Raw genomic sequence first — 19549 nt, 5'->3', positions numbered from 1 at the left:
TGAAGAGCTATGATAGAAATGAAGTGGTCAGAACTCCTACTTAAGATCTGCCAGGAAGTCCTGAAGATGCCTCTGGATCCGCTCGTCCTTCTCATAGATTTCCAGCAGAGAGATGGCCTCGTCGTGATTCTGGCAGTAAACCTTGTATGTCCCTTCAAGCTCATCCCGGTGGTCGAGAAACACAGGGCCTTTGAAACACACACAGAGATAAAGTATTTTCAGACTGTCTTCTCGGTATCCTAAATGTAAGGCATGTAAGCCAACTTTAAGATCAGTTAAATCCTATCATAAGAAATCCTGTACATCAAATTAGTAAGAAATTTCCATGTGATGGTTTAAAATTCTACTTATTTAAAGCAAAAGCGAAGAGCACCATGTCTTCCGTGTACTTGTTTTTCGTGCACACACTCACCCAGCGGGGCCCTGACACAGTCTCCAGCCCCTTTGCAGCGAGGCAGAGCAAGGGGTCTGCAAGTACTCTCCACAGCGTATGTGACCAGGACCCCCACTCTCTAGGTGCCCCCCAAATCTGCACAGCGATGAAGAGAGCCTCCTACGGCGGCAGTTTCCAACCTCTTCTTCGTGCATAAATTAAATATGTAGGACTTTACAGGAAATTATTATATTAAAATATCTATCATATAAACCTCTAAACACATGAGATAATAACATGTACTTTTTATAAAGTATTAAACAGCAAAATGTAGCAGTGACTCCAACAACAGTCTCTATGATTTCAAAGTATGATGAGTGACATACGAAACTGGTCATCGTGGCTGCTTCTGGTTGACACTTGCACCGACCTAATGTGATATGAGCATGTGACTTCAGCTGGTGATAAAGTCACAGGAACTGGTAACAGTGTGTAGTATTCCCTATATGCATACCTTACAAAATGCTAAATTTCACTTAGAAATTACTGAAAATAAAGACATAATTATTTTTTTGATCCGAGTTCATGGACTCTCTGAGAGGTAGCCACAGACCCCTGGTCCACAGCCTATGAGGCATGAGCACAGCTCCTGTTTCATTCAGAGCTGCAGCCTGACTTGTGGAAACGGCTCTTCCTCTTGCCCCTTTTCCTCCTCCCAGCACACCTGGTCCTTCCCCCTTCAGCCTGTACTGCTCTCCCCCAAACAGTGCTCCTCTCTCAAAATACAACCCTACTCACTGCCCCCTGACTATTTCTACCAGCGGCTTTGGGCACAAGCCCCTCCCGCAGGGAACCCCAGCCCTGGCTCTACAATGTCACCTCTGTTCCCTCTACACTGGGTCCTGTGGAATTCCTTAGTCTTGTGAAGATCGGTTTCCATGTAAATTAAATGTCTTCCCTTAATCATAGCAGGAGTCTGTACAGAAACTTGACTGTGTTCATAAACAGACCACCCGTGCTGCTGTCTCAGCGGCAGCCTCATGTCCGTCTAACCCTGCGACTCCAGGGCACAGCAGTGGGAGGGGGGCTGATTCCTTCTAACCTTCGGGGCCAGCGATCCATCATCTGGTTTCACCATCTGGTAGTTGTTGCCTACCTCCTCCTCTTCATTACTCCTTTGTATCTATTCCCTACCACATCCCTAGAACCATAGCTCTCACTCAGCTGATTATTCACACTCCTCCCCTTCACTGTTCTCCGACCTTCCCAATAGTGACCATTCTACAGCAACTACAGACTAGCAAAGCTACACCTTCATTTCCAGAGTCTTTCAAACTGTGGGTCACAACCCATATGTGGGTCATGAAATCTACTTCACAGGTTGAGATCAGCACTCTTTTGGGAAAATAAAACAGAACAGAAAGAACGTATCAGAAAATGTTGCACATAGTAAGTGTAAGCACAAACACACACATATAAACATGTATCCTTATGTAAAATGTCTTTCTTTCTGTGGGACATGCTAAACAATTTAAAAGCCAGTCCCTTAGTACATTACTACAGTCTCCCAGTACTTGTTTCCCCCTCCACCTCCTCATCCTCTGACTCCTCCGAGCCCTGGACACCTGCCGTCTTTCCTTCCCCACTCGACCCTGTCCTGGCTGCACTGAAATCCTTCCCCAGTCAGGTTAGTGAGTTAACTCAGTGCTGCTCTCTCCAGCACCCTGATCCCCTCAACCTTTTGCTGAGTCATCTCTCTGGGTTACAAAACTGCTTGGAAGGTACAGTGTTGAGAAGGGAAAAAAGGCTTAGTGCAGGACAGTTTGAAGTATGCCGCCATTGGTATAATTTTTAAAAATGGGGTGGCGGACTGAAGTGAAAACTCTACATGTAAGTGCTGGTACACGATAAACTATCTCTGGAGGGAGATATAAGGAAAGTGGGGACACTGGTTGAGAAGACCCGGGTAGCTAGGGGACGCATAACACACTTTTCATTAGTTCTTTGTACTTTTCTAACTTTGTGACATGTGAATGTATTAAAATAAGTTAAACCTCAAGTACAGCGTCTGGCAGAAGCAACGCCTGCTATAGGGTGGTTGGTGGAGTAATAATATGGGTGTAATAATTTAGTTTTAATTTGAACATTTCACCTAAAATGTCATATGGTGTGCTTGAGCATGATGATACTGTTATGTTACAGAATTATGTGCTTATGATTTCATAATAAAATATTTTGTAATAAAAGAGAGGCATTATTTGTGGCAGACCCTGTATATTAAAGTAAGGAACTTAAAATAAAAAAATTCCTTATGCAATTCGTGCCAACCTGCCATTTGCTAATGGCTCAACAGAGCTTTAATTTCCCTTTCTCTGACTTCTCAGCACCTTCCCTTATCATATGTTCCAAATCTAGTCCTTTATCAATTCCCCACTGAACATACTGCCTGGCCTCTGGTTGACCAAGATCCACCCCTGCCCCCCAACCACCACCACCCGGCCCAGAACTCTCCCAGTCTCGGCTCCACCTCAGGCACGTCAGGGCCACTGCACGTCATCCCTCACTTGTGAGGCTAACACTCCTGCCGGTGTCCTGCACCTTCCAGCTCCCAGGACCATCTCTGTGTACCTTCCACACACCTCAGTCTACTCCCCAATTCCTGTTTGTCTTGGGGAAAGAAGTGCAAGGGAAGAAGTAAAAAATAAACACAGTTGACATCTTTTGGGGGTGAGATTATGGATATTTTAATTTCCTATTTTATTGTTGTAATAATATACAGGTAATAAAATAACTTAGAAGAAAAAAGAATTGTTTAATAATTAATCTCTTTTAGATACCAATCAATTTCTCTCATTTCTTTCATAACTTAAATAAATGATCCACAGATACTTATTTCAAATGCCTTATTAAATCTTATAATTTGGCGGTTTTGCTTCAGCATTCTATCAACACGAGACCAGCAGGGCTTGCTTCTCGTCAGTCAGTGTGTGCTTTCCGTCCTCAATTCCCAACCTCTGGCCTCTCCAATTAAAGCAAGACCCCGGGCTCCAGTTCCTCTTACCTCTCCACAAAGTACCACACATTCAGCTAGAAGTGAACAGCATGCATGGGACAACAGAAAGACATGAACTTGAATGGCAGTCCCATCAGTCACTGGCCAGGCGACCCTGGACAAAGTCCTTTCCCTCTAAGTCTCAGGTTCCTCATCTGCAAAGTAGGATTAATAGCAGCACCTCCACCTCAGAGGGCTGTTGTGAGGAACACGTGAGACCACGCCTGACAGGTCTCTGAAGGGTGGGTGGTGTACAACAAACACTCAGGACACGTTAGCGATGTTGCACTGTTACCTACCATCCCAGGGCCCGTACGCCTTCCTTCTAAGGGACAGAGAGCCCTGATTCTGCTTCCTGATTTCTCTCTAGGGTGAGTCACATGGATACTGCCTAACCTAAGGCAAATCATGATCCCATCCCCATTTCTAGTGATCAGTTCACATGTACGCATGTGACCCGGTTCTGGCCCGTGAGAAATAAAGAGAAACCTGACTGGGAAACCCTGGAAAAGGCCTGCTCACCCTTAAATAACACGGGGTCACTTTTACTTCTGCTGGATGCTTAGTAGGATCTCGGGACTGTAGTAGCATATTGTGACTATGATTCCAGTAAAACAGCAAAACGGTAGGATGCTCCCTCCCACATTGTACCAGGGCTGCTCTGTGACCAATGAAATGTGGCAGAAGTGATCCTACGTCACATCCAAGGTCAGACTTAGAAAGATACTATGGCTCCCATCTTGAGCTTTCTGTCTTTCTCGGATCGCTCACTTTCGGGAAAGCCAGCCACGTCAGGAGGACAGCCATGGAGAGGAGCTGAGGCCTGGAGAGCAGAGTGAGCTTCCTTGGAAGTGGACCCTTAAGCCCCAGACGACGATGGCAGTAGCCCAGGCCAGCAGCCTGGCTATTGACTCCAAGCTCATGAAAGACCCTGAGGCAGAACCACCCGCTAAGCTACTCCTGGATTCCCAACAGAGAAAGTACAACATAATACACGTTTCCTGTCTGAAGTTGCTGTTTTGCATAACTTGTTATTTAGAAATAGATAAGTAATACAGTTCCCTTGTTTAAAAGAAACAGACTGATTGTTTTTCAAACATTTTTGACAATGACCCACATGAATAAACACACTTTAAATCATGACTGCACATATACGTAGGAGTGGAAATAAAAGTTTCAAGAAACTGCAGTTATTTTTATTATTTACAGTACATCCTGATATTTTCTATTTTATTAGAAAACATACATCCTGGGTATGACCATGATCTGTCTGGAAAACACCACACTGAGAGCTAAAATTTCTTCTACTGTGAACATCCTGTATCACCTCAAAGGGGGCTGTAAAGAGGAGAAGCTGATGCACAAATAACCACTGAACTAAGTAACTAAAACGTCATTTCTTAGCAGAACTACTCAGTACCAGCAAGGCCCTGCTCCTGCCTCCTATCTGTAAAATTAAAAAAAAAAAAAAAAAGCTGCGCCTGCAACAACAGCAGGAGTGCATACCCACAGCATCGCTGATCTCCAGATCGGCCAGCAATTGCTTTGAGACCTTTATCACCATCTGCATGTTTCCAAAAAGTCCCTCAAAATCAATGTTTGGTATCTGAGAAAGAGAAACAAATGTAAAGATGCATGAAAGTGAAATCAACAGAGTATCATTCATATTAGAAACACATCTTCCAGGATGATCAAGCCATTCAAGGTCATCCTCACTCACCTTCACGAAGTTTCCAGAATAGAAACATGCATCATCAGCTCTAGTGTCACCCTTGCCCTTGATCCAACTATTGACCCCACATGACCTTAGTAAAATGACGGTGGAAACAATTTGGTCTGTAATTACACTGGGATACACATTCCCCCCCAGCACCCAGAGTCTGATGGCACCACCCACTTCCTACAGAAGTTCTCGGAAGTGACTGTTCCAGATACAAACCCACCCGGCCCAGGCGGTCAAGTAACAGGCAGGGAGGACTGCAGATCCTCAGGAACTGTTAACCTCTTTTTCCAACTCCAGCACCTAGAAAACCACCTAACATACGCACATGAGAGTTTTCTAACTAAACTTTATACAATTAGGTGCTAGAGCCAGGCATCCCCAGCCTTCACTATGTTCCTACACAGCCTTTCCAGTGAAGTGACAATCCAACCTCCGTGGCACTGTTTTCAGGAGCCAAAACGTGCTGGGTGTTACTGCAGTAAGTCCAATAAGTTAACAGTGGACTTGAGAAGGGACAGGATGCTGATGGCTTAAGTTAACACATATACGTTGAGACCCTTGAATTAAGATCAGCAGCCACAGCCTTTACTTCAAATACAATAAATCCATGTGGTGACAGCTCCCGTGTCCTGACACTTGAGGCTTGGAGAACCATGGTCAAGGTAAAGCCAACTTGCCCCCAGAGTTCCCACCTGCGCCTGCTGCAGTGGTACCATGATCCGCTCAATACACATTTCCAGATCCCGAATGTAGTCTCGTTCCGTCTGATGAAGTTCTTCTACCACCTTGGCTCTCTTCTCCAGCATTCTCTGCTCTGGGTTTTCAGTGGACACAGACCCAGAAGAGGCCACTGGTGAGGGAGACTGAGAGGAGAGGAGCGTCATCTCTAGAAGGGAAAAGAGAACTGGTCAGTAGCGCTCTGCGTGCTAAAGCAGGACTCTCCACCAGTTCGATGTGAAAGGAACGCAGTCCTTGAGGACCAAGGCCTCACAGTTGTCATCTATCAGGAAATCTGATCCCACAGGCCAGTTCCACTCATGCACTGAGGAAGAGCTTGGAAGGCCATCACTGCAGAGAGAACCTCTCCCATCTGTGTGGTACTGTTTTTAGAATTTGTCCTAAAAAAAAGAGTAGCTGGCCCATTTTATGAGGACAAATCAGTGTCCCCAACTGCCTTAGCAAAGAGGTTGAAAAAGCTGCTGTTCCCATCAAGAATTACTTTCATTTAATTAGGTATAAAATCCAGCCCTGGCTGGTGTAGCTCAGTGGATTGAGCGCGGGCCTGTGAACCAGACAATCACGGTTCGATTCCCAGTCAGGGCACATTCCTGGGTTGCAGGCTAGTTCCCAGCAGGGGCCAGTTCCCAGCAGGGGATGCACAAGAAGCAACCGTACATTGATGTTTCTCTTCCTCTCTCCTTCCCTTCCCCTCTAAAGATAAATGAATAAAATATTAAAAAAAAAATCCATTCCATGATCTCAACAATAGAAATACAAAGCTGTCTGTTAAAAACATTGATATATGTGGGCCTGAGAACCAAAGGGTCATCAGTTTGATTCCCAGTCAGGGCACAGGCCTGGGTTGCTGGCTGGGTCCCCAGTAGGTGGCACATGAGAGGCAGCTACACACTGATGTTTCTCTCCCTCTCTTTCTCCTTCTCTTTCCCTCTCTCTAAAAAATAAATAAAATCTTAAAAAAAAAAAGATACAGCACAACAATTTTCACCCTTTGTCATCTCATGGCATCTCATTATTAGTTTATATTAGTAATATAAACTAATTACTAAAATTCTGCCGTACACCAAAAAATCCATTTTTGACAATCTAACAAAAAAAGTAAGTATAATTTTCATTCATTCACATCAGATGGCTATTGTTGCATTTGGCTGTTATGATTTTTTAAATTTGACATTCTAAGAGAAAGAAGTCAGTATTCTGACCTCTTTAAAGACTTTTGTGGAACACCAGTTGAAAATTGTTGATATACCACATTAAAAAAATACTATGGGGAACATAACAATACCAAGTAAGTGCAAGACAAGCATTAGGCATAAATTATCCATCTGAGATTTGGGGTGACTGCAGAACCCACTGTTTTCCAGTCACATGATGGTGAATTAACATTAATATAAAATAAAAAATGCAAAAATTACTTGGATTCTTCCTGTCAAAACATTAGTAAAGCCTCACAAGCAGGTTTTGTTACTTCAAATGTCCTAGAAGATTCAAATGGACTAGAAACATGAAGTTCCTTAATGGTATTTCCAATGGAGAAAACCTCTGCAGAACCACACTGCATGACCTAAAAGTGAAAACAAGTAAGTCATCTTGTTATTAGCTTTTGACTTACCCGTTACTTAGATACATATGATGAGAGTTATTTATGTAGATGGGATGGCATTTGTTCATTAAAATGAACATTAAATACTCAAATAAACAACTGAAAAAACTTCGACAGTGAAGCAATCTCTGCTGTTTATTCCAAATTCCTTAAGAACCACTTAACTCCAGATTCGGTAGATAAATGTATTAGTAAGTCTCAGTATTATTACAAAATTTTTTTTCCAGCCCTAAGACGCAAAAATACAAGTATTCAAATTACTTTAGAAAACTAGGCTTTCACAGCAGATTTTAGTTTCCAAAAATCTGCTTCCCTACTGCCCCTTCTCTAAGAATTTAAGAACTCCTATGTTTAAAAAGCGCAATCCAGATTCTGATTCCTGAAAACCATCCTCCACTAAAAGGCACCAGAGTTCTATGGAGAAATGACTAATTCCAGGGCTGGGCAGGGAACGTGTGAAGGAGCCTGAGAGCCTGAACTGTCTCGGGGCAGGAAGGAAGTGCTCAGCAAAGCCAGGGGCTGTGTCCACAGGGGATCCCACTGGCCAAAGCTGGTACAATTTAGGTATGGAAATAAATAAGCACGGGATTATTCCATTGAATAAAGTAAGAATCTATGAGCTCATATTGGTAATATTTAAGTACATAAATAAATGGGGAGAGAAAGCTCTTGTGGTAGAACATAGAAAAATAATGGAGTTTTTAAAAAATCATCATTTTGTAACCATCAGAATAAACTCTGGTTCAGGCACAAACTGTCAGGGTGACTACAGTGCTGCCGGGTTGGGGGGGTGGGGCGCAGTTGATGGTGATCAGGGTATTTGTATAGTTTCAATTAATTATTACAAATTACTTATTAATCATATAAAATGAAAGTAGTGGCTATATGGTGGAGAAATGGATAATACCATAACTGAGAAATCAAAATTCGAATCATGCCCTGGCTGGTATGGCTCAGTGGATTGAGCGCGGGCCTGCGAACCACACGATTGCAGTTCGATTCTCAGTCAGGGCACATGCCTGGGTTGCAGGCCAGTTCCCAGCAGGGGACCCACGAGAGGCAACCACACCTTGATATTTCTCTCCCCCTCTCCTTCCCTTCCCCTCTAAAGAGAAATAATTAAAATCTTAAAAAAAATTCAAATCACCAATAAGGGACCCAGAGCCATCATGTGTTTCCATGTGACATCTGAAAACAAGCACAATGTCCCTGATGAAGTAGCCTAGGCAAAAATGCATAATCTGAAAGGAACCTTGAGGAAACATCAGAGAGAGCCAAACTGAGGATGTGCATTCTTCAAATGTCACATCCCGGGAGAGAGGAGGCCTGAGCGTGGCTCCCAGCAGAGACTGAAGAGATGACAAACAGACAGACCAGACAGACGCAGGTGGGAGTCTGAGCTGGGTCCTGGCCCGGGGGAAAACTGTTACAAAGGACGCTACCAGGGCAACGGCTGAAACTGTATCATAAACTCTTAGATCACATTAATGATGAAACCAACAAAAATGTCCCCAAACAGCCAATCTATGTGGTCATGTATGAGAATATCCATGTTCGTACAAAATATACACTGTACCTTAGTAAGACACATGATACATATGTAACCTACTCTCAAACAGTTCAGAGATTTAAAAAACTGTATGCATGTACACATGAGGAGAGAGAATGAAAACAAGAACACGGCAGAGCGTTCAATACTGGGAGATCTGAATAAAGGATATACAGGAGGTTCTTTGTGCCACTGCGATTTTCTGTAAATTTGCCATTATTCAAAATGAGGTTTAAAAAGATATAAAGAAAAATACCTTTCTTGAACTTATTTTTGGTAGAAAGAATGACAAAATTTCCAACCTAACTCTTATTTCATCAAAGCACTAAGTCATAATTCTAAATTAACTGTAGTGTATGAAAATTTATTTTCAATAGGCTTGTTTTAAATTTTCTTTGCAATTTCAAAGCAATTGATTTTCAGTCCCAAATATGATTTCATAAGTGGCAAGTTGAGAAGAAATCACTTACTTATCTTTATTTATTTTATTTTTCTGAGTTACAAATGACATAAAAATTGTGTTTGTTCCAGGTGTACAACATAGTGGCTCAGCATCTGTAAAAGAAACTCATTTCTAGCACAGGACTAACAGGCTCTGCAAAGGGAGAGCATTTACTGAATTGCTACCAGGCGCCATGTACTTTACACACCAGGTCCCTGAGCCCATTCCATATTCACGTGAAACTCTGAAGTAGTATTATCATTCCCATTGAATAGATAAGCAAACCCAGGCTTTGAGAGACTGACCCCCTCACCCCAGGTATGTAGTCAATAAATGGCAGTCTGGAATTTGAAGCTAACGATATTTAAATCCAAACCCTATGTAGTTAAGCATGTACCATTGTGCCGCCCTAGCCTGGTATCTCAACTAGAAGAGGTCAAGGGCTTATTTGCTTCAAATGTAAAAAATTCCCTGGAAACTACATGCTCCTCCAAGGTCCTTCCCTTTCCCTAGAGCTGCAATTGCCTGCAACCCAGCCTCAACCATGCCGATGAGGAAACACCACAGGGCATGGCAGAAAACCAGGAACCGGAGTGCCTACGTGACCTGGAGCATTCTCCTTGGACTATTGCATGAGAGAAACAAACGTTTGTCGTTTTAAGCCATTGGAAAAAAAATTCTCTGGAAACTATTATCTCCCAGAAATCAAAGTTCTGTTAAGTATAGTGGTTGAAAGCATAAAACACCAGCAAGTACTTACCAGTCAGAAGCCAGCAACTTACAGTAAGAGACTAAATCAGATTTTTATTTGTATTAAAAGAAAAAATATGTTAACAATTCTTTTAAACTACCAGCATGCCTTTTTGGGGGGCGGCAGGTGAATTTACAAACTCTTGTATAGCCTTTAAAAAACAAAACCAAACACACTTTAGCATGATTAAAATGCCCCAGCAGGACGCTTTTGTTAAATTGCAGTTTCCCGGGCACCAGCCCTGAGAGTCTGAGTCAGCAAATCCGGGTGGGACCCAGATATCTGCATTTTAACAAAATCCTAGGTGTTTCTGAAGATGCAGGTACCCTGCAGACTCCACACACATGGTAATTAATACTTAAAGATTCAGTCAAACTAGAAATATCTGACTTGAACAGACTCCAAGTGTAAGACTGTTTTTCCATTATTCCAAATATATTCTAAGAAAAAAGCCTGATCTAAAATTTTAGTATCTGAGACAACCAAGGGTGAAAAGGCGGCCTCTACCCTCAGCCAGCTGTGAAGGAGATAAGAAGCTTTGAATCTTACACTTCCCCACTCTTTAGCTGCGAAGCCCCCAAGAAAGTCCATTTTTACCTCTGGGCCAGTTTTCTCACCTGTAAAATGCAGATAATAATATTGATCTCGTAGAACTGTTGGGGGAATTGAATAAGGTAATAACTCAACACCAACTTAGTCCTTTTCCCGAGATGGGCCAGAAAACGCCATCTGCACCATGTTAAGGTAAAATGCACCAAGCAGAAATGCTCTGTTCAGATACCATAAAATCGTACTTTTCTTTAAGAACAATAAAATCTGGGGAGGAGGAAGCACGGGAGGAAGTTGTGGCCCAGGACCAGCCTATCAATAAAACATGCAGAGCAGTCAGTCCCGCTTTCTTCTCAGGGGGGCCCTGCAGGTGTTGAGGGGCTGGGGCTGACGGCACAAATTTACTTGTGGTGATAAAACAATTCTTGGTGGTTTTTTTTCCCTTTTGTTCTCCTTTCCAGCTCCTTCTCCACCCACTCCCATGCCAACTTCGCTCCTTCTCAAGATGCTCCCGCCTTCTCAGGTTAATCTTTTCTCACCAGGCTCATTCCTCGGTGTGCTAAGGAAGGAATCCGGTCACCTCTCAGCTTCCCACAGTTCTCACAACCACACTTTAGAGTTAAATAGAAAAGCCACTCACTTCTCCCCTTGCTCTGAAAGTTGGCTCTGTCTTTGATAAGGAAAGTCTTGGACTTCCCAGTGTGGTCCCACGCTGCACTTGCGTGAGAAGGAGGCTGACTGTCCTACCTGCTTCTGGGTGGACTCCGGCAGCCCCGGGAGGCACCTGCAGCGCAAACTCTGGCTCAGTGTTCGGTGGTACAGTGCATTGAAAAGCTAGCAGGCAGAGTAGAATCTTCCCAGAGCTCTGGAATGCCCTCCCAGACCCTAAAATTCCCCCAGGCTTTCCCATATTTACATATGAATCGACCTGAGTCCCCCAGGCTATCGGGGCGGGGCAGGCTCTAAAGGATGGAGCTGGACTCCTCTGCTAACTGGACTGAGATGCAGAGGAGGGGCCTTGCTTTTTGCTCAGGCTCAATACCTTTGCCCTATTAGCTCTCCTTTCCTCATCCTCATCAGTCACAATTCAATGCCCCTTCAGGAGTTTCTAATCCAAGAGTCTTATCTCTTACTTTCCAAACTCTGCTAAACATTGCTGTTTGGGGTGCTTTTTAGGGGAGAATTCTATAGGCCCACCCATCTCTATGATACCTGAGAGGCAGAGCTGGACAGCAGGCAGCACATGTCTATCTCGTCTGCCCGAGTACCGCTCTGTGCCCCGCCCCCAGGCCGGGCCCCAGCTCTGCCAAGGGAAACTGTACCCCTAACTTTAGGTACCTCACCCTAAAGCCATGGGAGTGCAGATTCGGCTGGCTGGTCCCAGGGCAGCAGGGACAGCACAGAGTATTCACAGGGACTGGGAGCCATGCTCACAGCTCACAAACAGATTTTATAAGAAACTGAGGAAAAGAAAGTTGCAGAATAATATGCCATTTTTGGAGAGAGAAAAAGAGAACTGCAACCCTCTACCCCTATATTCCCGTATACTGAATATCTAGGGGGGAGCAAAAGTAGGTTCACAGTTGTAGGACAAATGAGTAATGCCATAATTAACAAATAATAACACAGGACTAAACTGTGCCTCATGTAACTGCAAACCCACTTTTGCCCACCCTGTACCTACACTATGTAAGTGCACAGAAAAAGGACCGGAAGGAGAACACACTGAGCTCCTCAGAGCTGGCCTCAGGGAGGGAACTGGCACTTGGGGTTGAAGGGTCACTGGGGACTTGAGCCGAATTTTTATTTTTAATCTCACAAAAACCTGCTAGTGTACTGCTGGTCATGTAAAACAAACTGCCAGGTTATGATACACCTCTGTTGGCGAAATTCTAAGCGGTCTGAGAGAGGGCAACTTGTGAAGAGCCCTTTCCACTGCGTCTACAATCGCAGCATTGACTTGCCAGGCTTTCTTGGCCGGATGGTAAGCCCCCATGCCGTTGCTTCCCCCCCCCCCCCTTTTTGCTTTAAGTTTTACATGGCACTGATCTCGTGTCAGGACCGTTCTAAGCACTTTACAGGCATTAGCTACTTAATCCTACTAATGTCTCCATTTTACTGACAGAGATGAAGAGAAGTTCAGTGACTGGACCAGTAAGTGGAAGACGGGGACTTGAGCCCATGGTGTTTGTGCTCCTGATCAATAACAAGTCTGTCTCCAGGCAAATCGCAGCAGTTGTAACGGAGAATTCTACTAGTTTGTGGGGTTTTGTGGCCACCAGGGAGCTAATGGTAACACAGTAAGAGTCTAAAGCGCACCTTAACCTCTGCAGAGTTACAGTTCACCCACATTAAGACTGTGAACAAGTATGTATCTAGACGTATATGCGTATGTTCATAGCATCACAGCTATAAAACCCCTCTTGGTGTAATGTAAATAATCCCTTAGCAGAATTGAATCTGTGTAAGTACCATGCGCAGTAAATAGTTAGTAGTCTTCCAGATAATTTATGGCAGAAATGATGTGAAGGGAAAGGCCTTTTTTTAGAATCATGTCCTTTGCTAGACTTTTTTTTACTCAGGTACAGGGAGAGCCCCACTCACAAAGCCTTAGCTCCTTCTTGGTAACCTTGAAAAACTTGGCGCCCAAAGGAATAGAGCAGTAAGGAAAACCTTTAGTACTTTTTCTACTTTTTAGAAAATAAAAGGCAAGCCTTTTAAACAAGGAGCCTACTTCTAAGAATTCAGTCTATGTAAATAATCGGAAAGTGCACGAAGATGTACATATAGGAATGTCCTTCAATGTATAAAACATTTATAAACAACCTGACCAGAAAGAAGCAAAATTTCTCCATAGAGGTGCCTGGTTAAATAAAGTACGGCATGTCTGTGTAACAGAATGCTATTACAGCCACTGAGATACAGATTTACATTTATTAACAGGGGATATTGTGTGTTATGAAGTGAAAAGCAGATTACAAAATAGTTTATGAAATAAATGTAATTTTGTTAAAAAAGGGAAAATATTTTCAATGTAAATATCTGAAGTCTTTTTTAAAAATATATTTTATTGATTATACCATTACAGTTGTTCTATTCTCCCCCTTCATTCCCCTCCACCTGCACACTCCCTCCCCCACCATTCTCCCCCCCTTAGTTTATAACCATGTGTCTCAAGTTCTTTAGATTCTATATTTCCCCCACTATTCTCACCCTCCCCCTATCTATTTTATACCTACCCTCTATGCTATTTTCTGTACCTTCTCCCTCCTTCTCCCCCTCCCACCCCCCTGTTTCTAACCCTCCATGTGTTCTTCATTTCTATGGTTCCACTCCTGATCTAGCTGTCCTCTTGGTTTGCTTTTGTTTTAGGCGTGGTTGTTAGTAACTGTGAGTTTGCCGTCCTTTCACTGTTCATATTTTTCATCTTTTTCTTATATAAGTCCCTTTAGCATTTCATATAATAAGGGCTTGGTGATGATGAACTCCTTGAACTTGACCTTATCTGAGAAGCACTTTATCTGTCCTTCCATTCTAAATGAAAACTTTGCTGGATAAAGCAATCTTGGCTGTAGGTCTTTGGATTTCATGACTTGGAATACTTCTTTCCAGCCCCTTCTTGCCTGTAAGGTCTCTTTTGAGAAATCCGCTGACAGTCTGATGGGTACTCCTTTGTAGGTGACTGTCCCCTTATCCCTTGCTGCTTCTAGGATTCTCTCCTTCATTTTGGTCTTGGCTAATGTAATTATGATGTGCCTTGGTGTGTTCCTTCTTGGGTCCAACTTCTTTGGCACTCTCTGAGCTTCCTGGATTTCCTGGAAGTCTATTTCCTTTGCCAGACTGGGGAAGTTCTCCTTTATTATTTGTTCAAATACGTTTTCCACTCGTGGCTGTTTCTTTCCCCCTTCTGGTACCCCTATAATTCGGATGTTGGAACGTTTAAAGATGTCCTGGAGGTTCCTAAGCCTCTCCTCATTTTATGAATTCTCATTTCTTCATTCCTTTCTGGTTGGATGTTTCGTTTTTCCTTCTGGTCCATTCCATTGATTTGAGTCCCAGTTTCCTTTCCATCACTATTGGTTTCCTGTGCATCTCCCTTCATTTCAATTAGTTTAACCTTCATATGTTCCTCTAATTTGTGACTATAATCTACCAGTTCTGTGAGCATCCTGATAAACAGTGTCTTGAACTGTGCATCTGAGAGGCTGGCAATCTCTTGGTTGCTTAGAGTTATCGGCTCTGGGACTTTGAGTTCTTCTTGCGCCATGTTTTGGATTGTTCGTGCCTGTTAGGTATGAGGATCAGAGCCCTAGGTGTTCACCAGAGCAGGGCAACTAAGTCGCTGGGTTGTGACGTTGTCTGTGGGGGCGGGGTCAAAGAGGAGCAATGGCGTCCTGTCTGCTGCCTCCCACTGCGGCCCCCACAGGTGGCCAGTGCCGCAGCTGCCACAGTCACCTGGGCCCGCGCATTTCATCCCACTGCACGCAAGTGTGCCACCGCTGTCAGCCCTCCACCACTGGGTTCGCCCCCTGGGGCCTGCGTGGTCCGTCTCACTGTGCACAAATGTGCGACCGAGGTCAGGCTGCCCCACACCCCTACTGGGTCCAGGCTACCTGCGCGCCTAGGTCGGGCGATCCTTCCTGCCCGACCCTGCTGGCTCCGCCCCTCTGACCGTCCCTGTTGAACGGTTAGTGGTTGTCGGACTTCCGTATAATTCAATTTTCTGTTCTTTGGCTGTGTCTTTGTTCTCCAAACCTTTGTCGTATTCAAACTTGGTTGTGGGAGAAGGCACAGTGTTTCCACCTATGCCTCCATCTTGGCGGAAGTCTGAAAAAGTCTTGAAGATGATAGAAATTTGGATATTTTCCCTTTCTCCTCATTTACTGCATTTTCTAGTTTTTCTATAGTAAACCTGTAATGCTGATATAACGAAGAATAATATAGTAAAAAAAGAACATTTGCTGTGAGAATGTTCTCATACTTACAGCTTCCAATTACCCAGTTAATCCATTTCAAATTCTTTCTTCACTTTTTAATAATCTGAGGTTTCTTTCCTGACCTAATCCCTTCACAATGCTGAAGAAAATGAGTAATAAAATGCTGTTGAAATGACAATTTGCTAGTCCTATGAGAAAAGCCAAACACACTGCTGAACAATCCGTCTAGAAAACCCTGAGAGGAGGCAATCTGCAAACGTGCTCATCTCCTCCGCAGGCCCAGCTGGAGGAATTATAACTCCTGGTTTTCCATTTTACCACATCGCTTGGCCGGCAGGCCCACCCAGCCCCCACCACTCCTTTTCCTTTAGCACTGACAGGGCTTCTATTTGGAGAAAGTTTGCTCCAGGTAAAACTTCCAGCACTGGGGTCCCTGGCTCGCCTGTGCCTGCCAGCGAGGCTCACAGAGGGCTCACAGGCGACTCTTCTAGGACAACCAGACTTCAGGTTCTGAATCTCAGCAGCAACTGAAAAAACTTTCCCTGTGGCTTTTGCTCAGGAACTGCCCTGCCTCTTTCGGCACGCAGCCCGGAGTCCAATCCCTGTTGGGAGGGTGTCCTCCTGGGGAAGCCCAGCTCAAAGCCTCTCACTTCCCTCTTCCTTTTCCAGGCGCTAGTCAGCAGAGCAAACAGGAGTCAAGTACCCAGAGCACAAGAGTCTGCAACTTCTTCTGCTGCTGGGACAACAAGTGTAAAACTAGCACCAACTGCAACACCACTTTTGAACACTTATCACATACACATAAATCCTAGAGAGGTGTGCTGTTGGTGTGCTTTAAACTGTGAGGTTATTATTATTTCCTCTTTAGACAGCAGAAGTGATGTTATCAAGAAGGCAGACAGTCTTTGTAAAATAATTAATTAGAAAAATTATCAGTTTAATAAGCAAAATTTGATTATAATCAAACAATAAAACTTTACATAAAAACTTTATTTTCTAAACACACACACACACCTGATGCTATATATAACAAATCTCTTGAGGAAAACTTATTCCTATTCTCATTTTACAAATGAGGAAACAGGCACAAAACAATGAAATGACTTGCCTGAGACCACAAAGCTAATAATGCTGCATATTAAAAATGAGCATCCCAAGCCAGTGCTTTCCATGAAATGTCAAGTCCTGTTCTGGGCTATATGCCTCCTCCATATGAGCACGACCATCTCCCGTGCTGTACCTTCCTATTTAATAGCAACACCACAGTGGCCTTGGCTGGTGTGGCTCAGTGGATTGAATGCTGGCCTATGAACCAAAAGGTTGCCGGTTGGATTCCCAGTCAAGGCACATGCCTGGGTTGTGGGCCAGGTCCCCAGTAGGGGGCATGCAAGAGGCAACCACACATTGATGTTTCTCTCTCTCTCCTCTTTCCCTCTAAAAATAAATATAAATAAAATATATTTTAAAAAATAACAATACCACAATAATGTTTTAAAATTTGTTTATCTTCATGGCCCTCTGGCTATTTGTCTACTACTCTATAAAATCAGATTTTCTTCAGCTTCTACTAGGTGGTTTACTTTTATTACTTTTATTTGCTCTCAAATAATTTTATTTATGTTTTATAACTGTGCACCAAAAAATCAGCTTAATCTGAATTATAATCCTCTTTGAAGTTTTAATTAACAAATGTGTAAATACTGAAGAGAGAGCTACCAACAGATGCAGAATTCAAAACACTGGTTATAAGGATGCTCAATGAAGTTAGGGGAAAAATTTATTATCTCAGTGAGAACTACAACAGAGAGATAGGAAACACTAAAAAGAAGACAGGAAATATATAAAAAGAAGCAGTCAATAATGAATACAATAACTGGAATAAATAATACATTATATGAAATCAACATCAGACTACAGGAAGCAGAGGATAGCATCAGTGATTTAGAAGAGCTTGCAGAAAATATCCAATTGAAATGAATACCCAATTGGAGCACAAAGAATAAAAAAGAATTTTAAAAAAGGAGGTTAGTTTAAGGAACCCCTGGGACAACATTAAGCATAACAACAGTCACATCATAGGAGTACCTGAAGTAGAAGAGCAAGGAACTGAAAATCTATTTGAAGAAATAATGACTGAAAACTTCCCTAATTTGGCAAAGGAAATAGACATACACGTCCAGGAAGTGCAGAGAGTCCTGAACAAGAGGAACCCAAAGAGGCCCACTCCAAGACATATCATAATTAAAATGCCAAATGTTACAGATAAAGAGAGAATCTTAAAAGCAGCAAGAAAAGAGCAGTTACTTACCTACAAGGGAGCTCCCATTAGACTATCGGCTGACTGATTTCTCAACAGAAACTTCGCAGGCCAGAAGGGATTTGCACAAAATATTCAAAGTGATGAAAATCAAGAACCCACAACCAAGATTACTCCACCCAGCAAACCTATCATTTAGAATTGAAGGACAGATAAAAAGGTTCCCATACAAGAGAAAGCCAAAAAAGTCCAAGGGAGTTCTTGAAGAAGAAGAAAAAAAAAGGTGGAAGAGAAGGAAAAAATAAAAATAAGAAAATACTGCAAAGAAAAAAATTCTCATTGACAAGGGCAAACATAATAAAAGCAGTAAGTCAACCAACACTAAACCTAATACAAAGGTTAAAAGGCAAAAGTAGGATAATCATTACAAAAGTAATCACATAAATAATTACAATAGGAAATCAAGGGATACATACAAACACACACATACAAGAAATAAAAAAAATAATGACAAAAACAAAGATGGAGAGGGAGAGTAAAAACAGTAGTGATTATACAACATGTTCAAACATAAGTGACCATCAACTTAAAATAGACTGCTAGAAACATAGCTTGGTCTATATTGAGCCCACAGTAACTACCAACCAAAAAATATACAAGAGAGACACAAGAAATATAGTGAAAAGAATCCAAAAGCAACACCACAGAGTGTCAACATGTAAGAGAAGAGAGCAAGATAATAAGGAACAGAGAACCACAAACCAATTAGAAAACAATTCCTAAAATGGCAATAACTACATACCTATCAATGATCACTTTAAATGTAAGTGGATCATACGCTCCAATCAAAAGACAAATGGATAAGGAAGTGGCGTGCACACACACAGTGGAATATTACTCGGCCATAAGGAACTAGAGGGTATTGTGCTAACTGAAATAAGTCAGAGAGACAAATGCCATATGATTTCACTTACACATGGAATCTAAAGAACAATATAAATGAACAAACAACACAGAAACAGACTCATAGATACAGAGAACATTTTGATGGTTGCCATATGGTGGGAAGGGTGGAGGGCCGGATGAAAAGGAGGAGGAATTAAGAAGTACAAATTGTGTGGAGGAGGGAGGGGGGGATATGGGGGACACCTGTAATAGTGTCAACAATTTTTGAAAAAGAGTAAGCAGAAATTGGTAGTTACAAAATAATTTTGAGGGTGTAAAGTACAGCTTAGTCAATAATATTGTAGTAACTATACACGGTACTGGGTGCAAGACTTACTGGGGGAATCCCTTTGTAAGTTATATGAATGTCTAACCACTGAAAACTTTGTTGAACTCTGTGCCCCCCACCCCTTCAAGTACAGTTAAATCTCTTTGATTCTTCTTGTGAAAGGTCTTGAAAGAGTGGTCTTCATGCTCTCTGTGGCCTCATCCCCCAACTAAATCCTTTGCAATTAATTCTGTATTGTCACTATCCTAGTCATACTGTCTTTTCAGTCAGCCAATAACCTCCTCAACAAATCCAATGGCATTATCTTTGGTTTTCCTGTGGTATTTTAGTGTTGGCCATTC

General features: G+C 42.7%; 1 protein-coding gene across 3 annotated transcripts in view; it reads right to left on the bottom strand.

Moving 5' to 3' along the window:
- DNMBP (dynamin binding protein) overlaps positions 1-19549 on the bottom strand; it is a 108644-nt gene that overhangs the window by 19167 nt on the left and 69928 nt on the right. For all 3 annotated transcript variants that reach the window (XM_037064180.1, XM_037064181.1, XM_037064182.1), the window contains 3 exons: positions 5841-6034; positions 4932-5031; positions 41-188 (listed from right to left, as the gene is read on the bottom strand). In XM_037064180.1, coding sequence (XP_036920075.1) covers positions 41-188; positions 4932-5031; positions 5841-6034 — 442 coding nt within the window. The remainder of the gene's footprint in view (positions 1-40; positions 189-4931; positions 5032-5840; positions 6035-19549) is intronic.

The sequence above is a fragment of the Sturnira hondurensis genome, unplaced genomic scaffold, assembly GCF_014824575.4.
Source record: "Sturnira hondurensis isolate 20B ecotype Veracruz unplaced genomic scaffold, ASM1482457v3 Scaffold0014854, whole genome shotgun sequence".
NCBI classification, from domain to species: Eukaryota; Metazoa; Chordata; class Mammalia; order Chiroptera; family Phyllostomidae; genus Sturnira; species Sturnira hondurensis.
The sequence above is the reverse complement of the archived record's forward strand: the minus strand, read 5'-3'. Positions and strand labels throughout refer to the sequence as shown.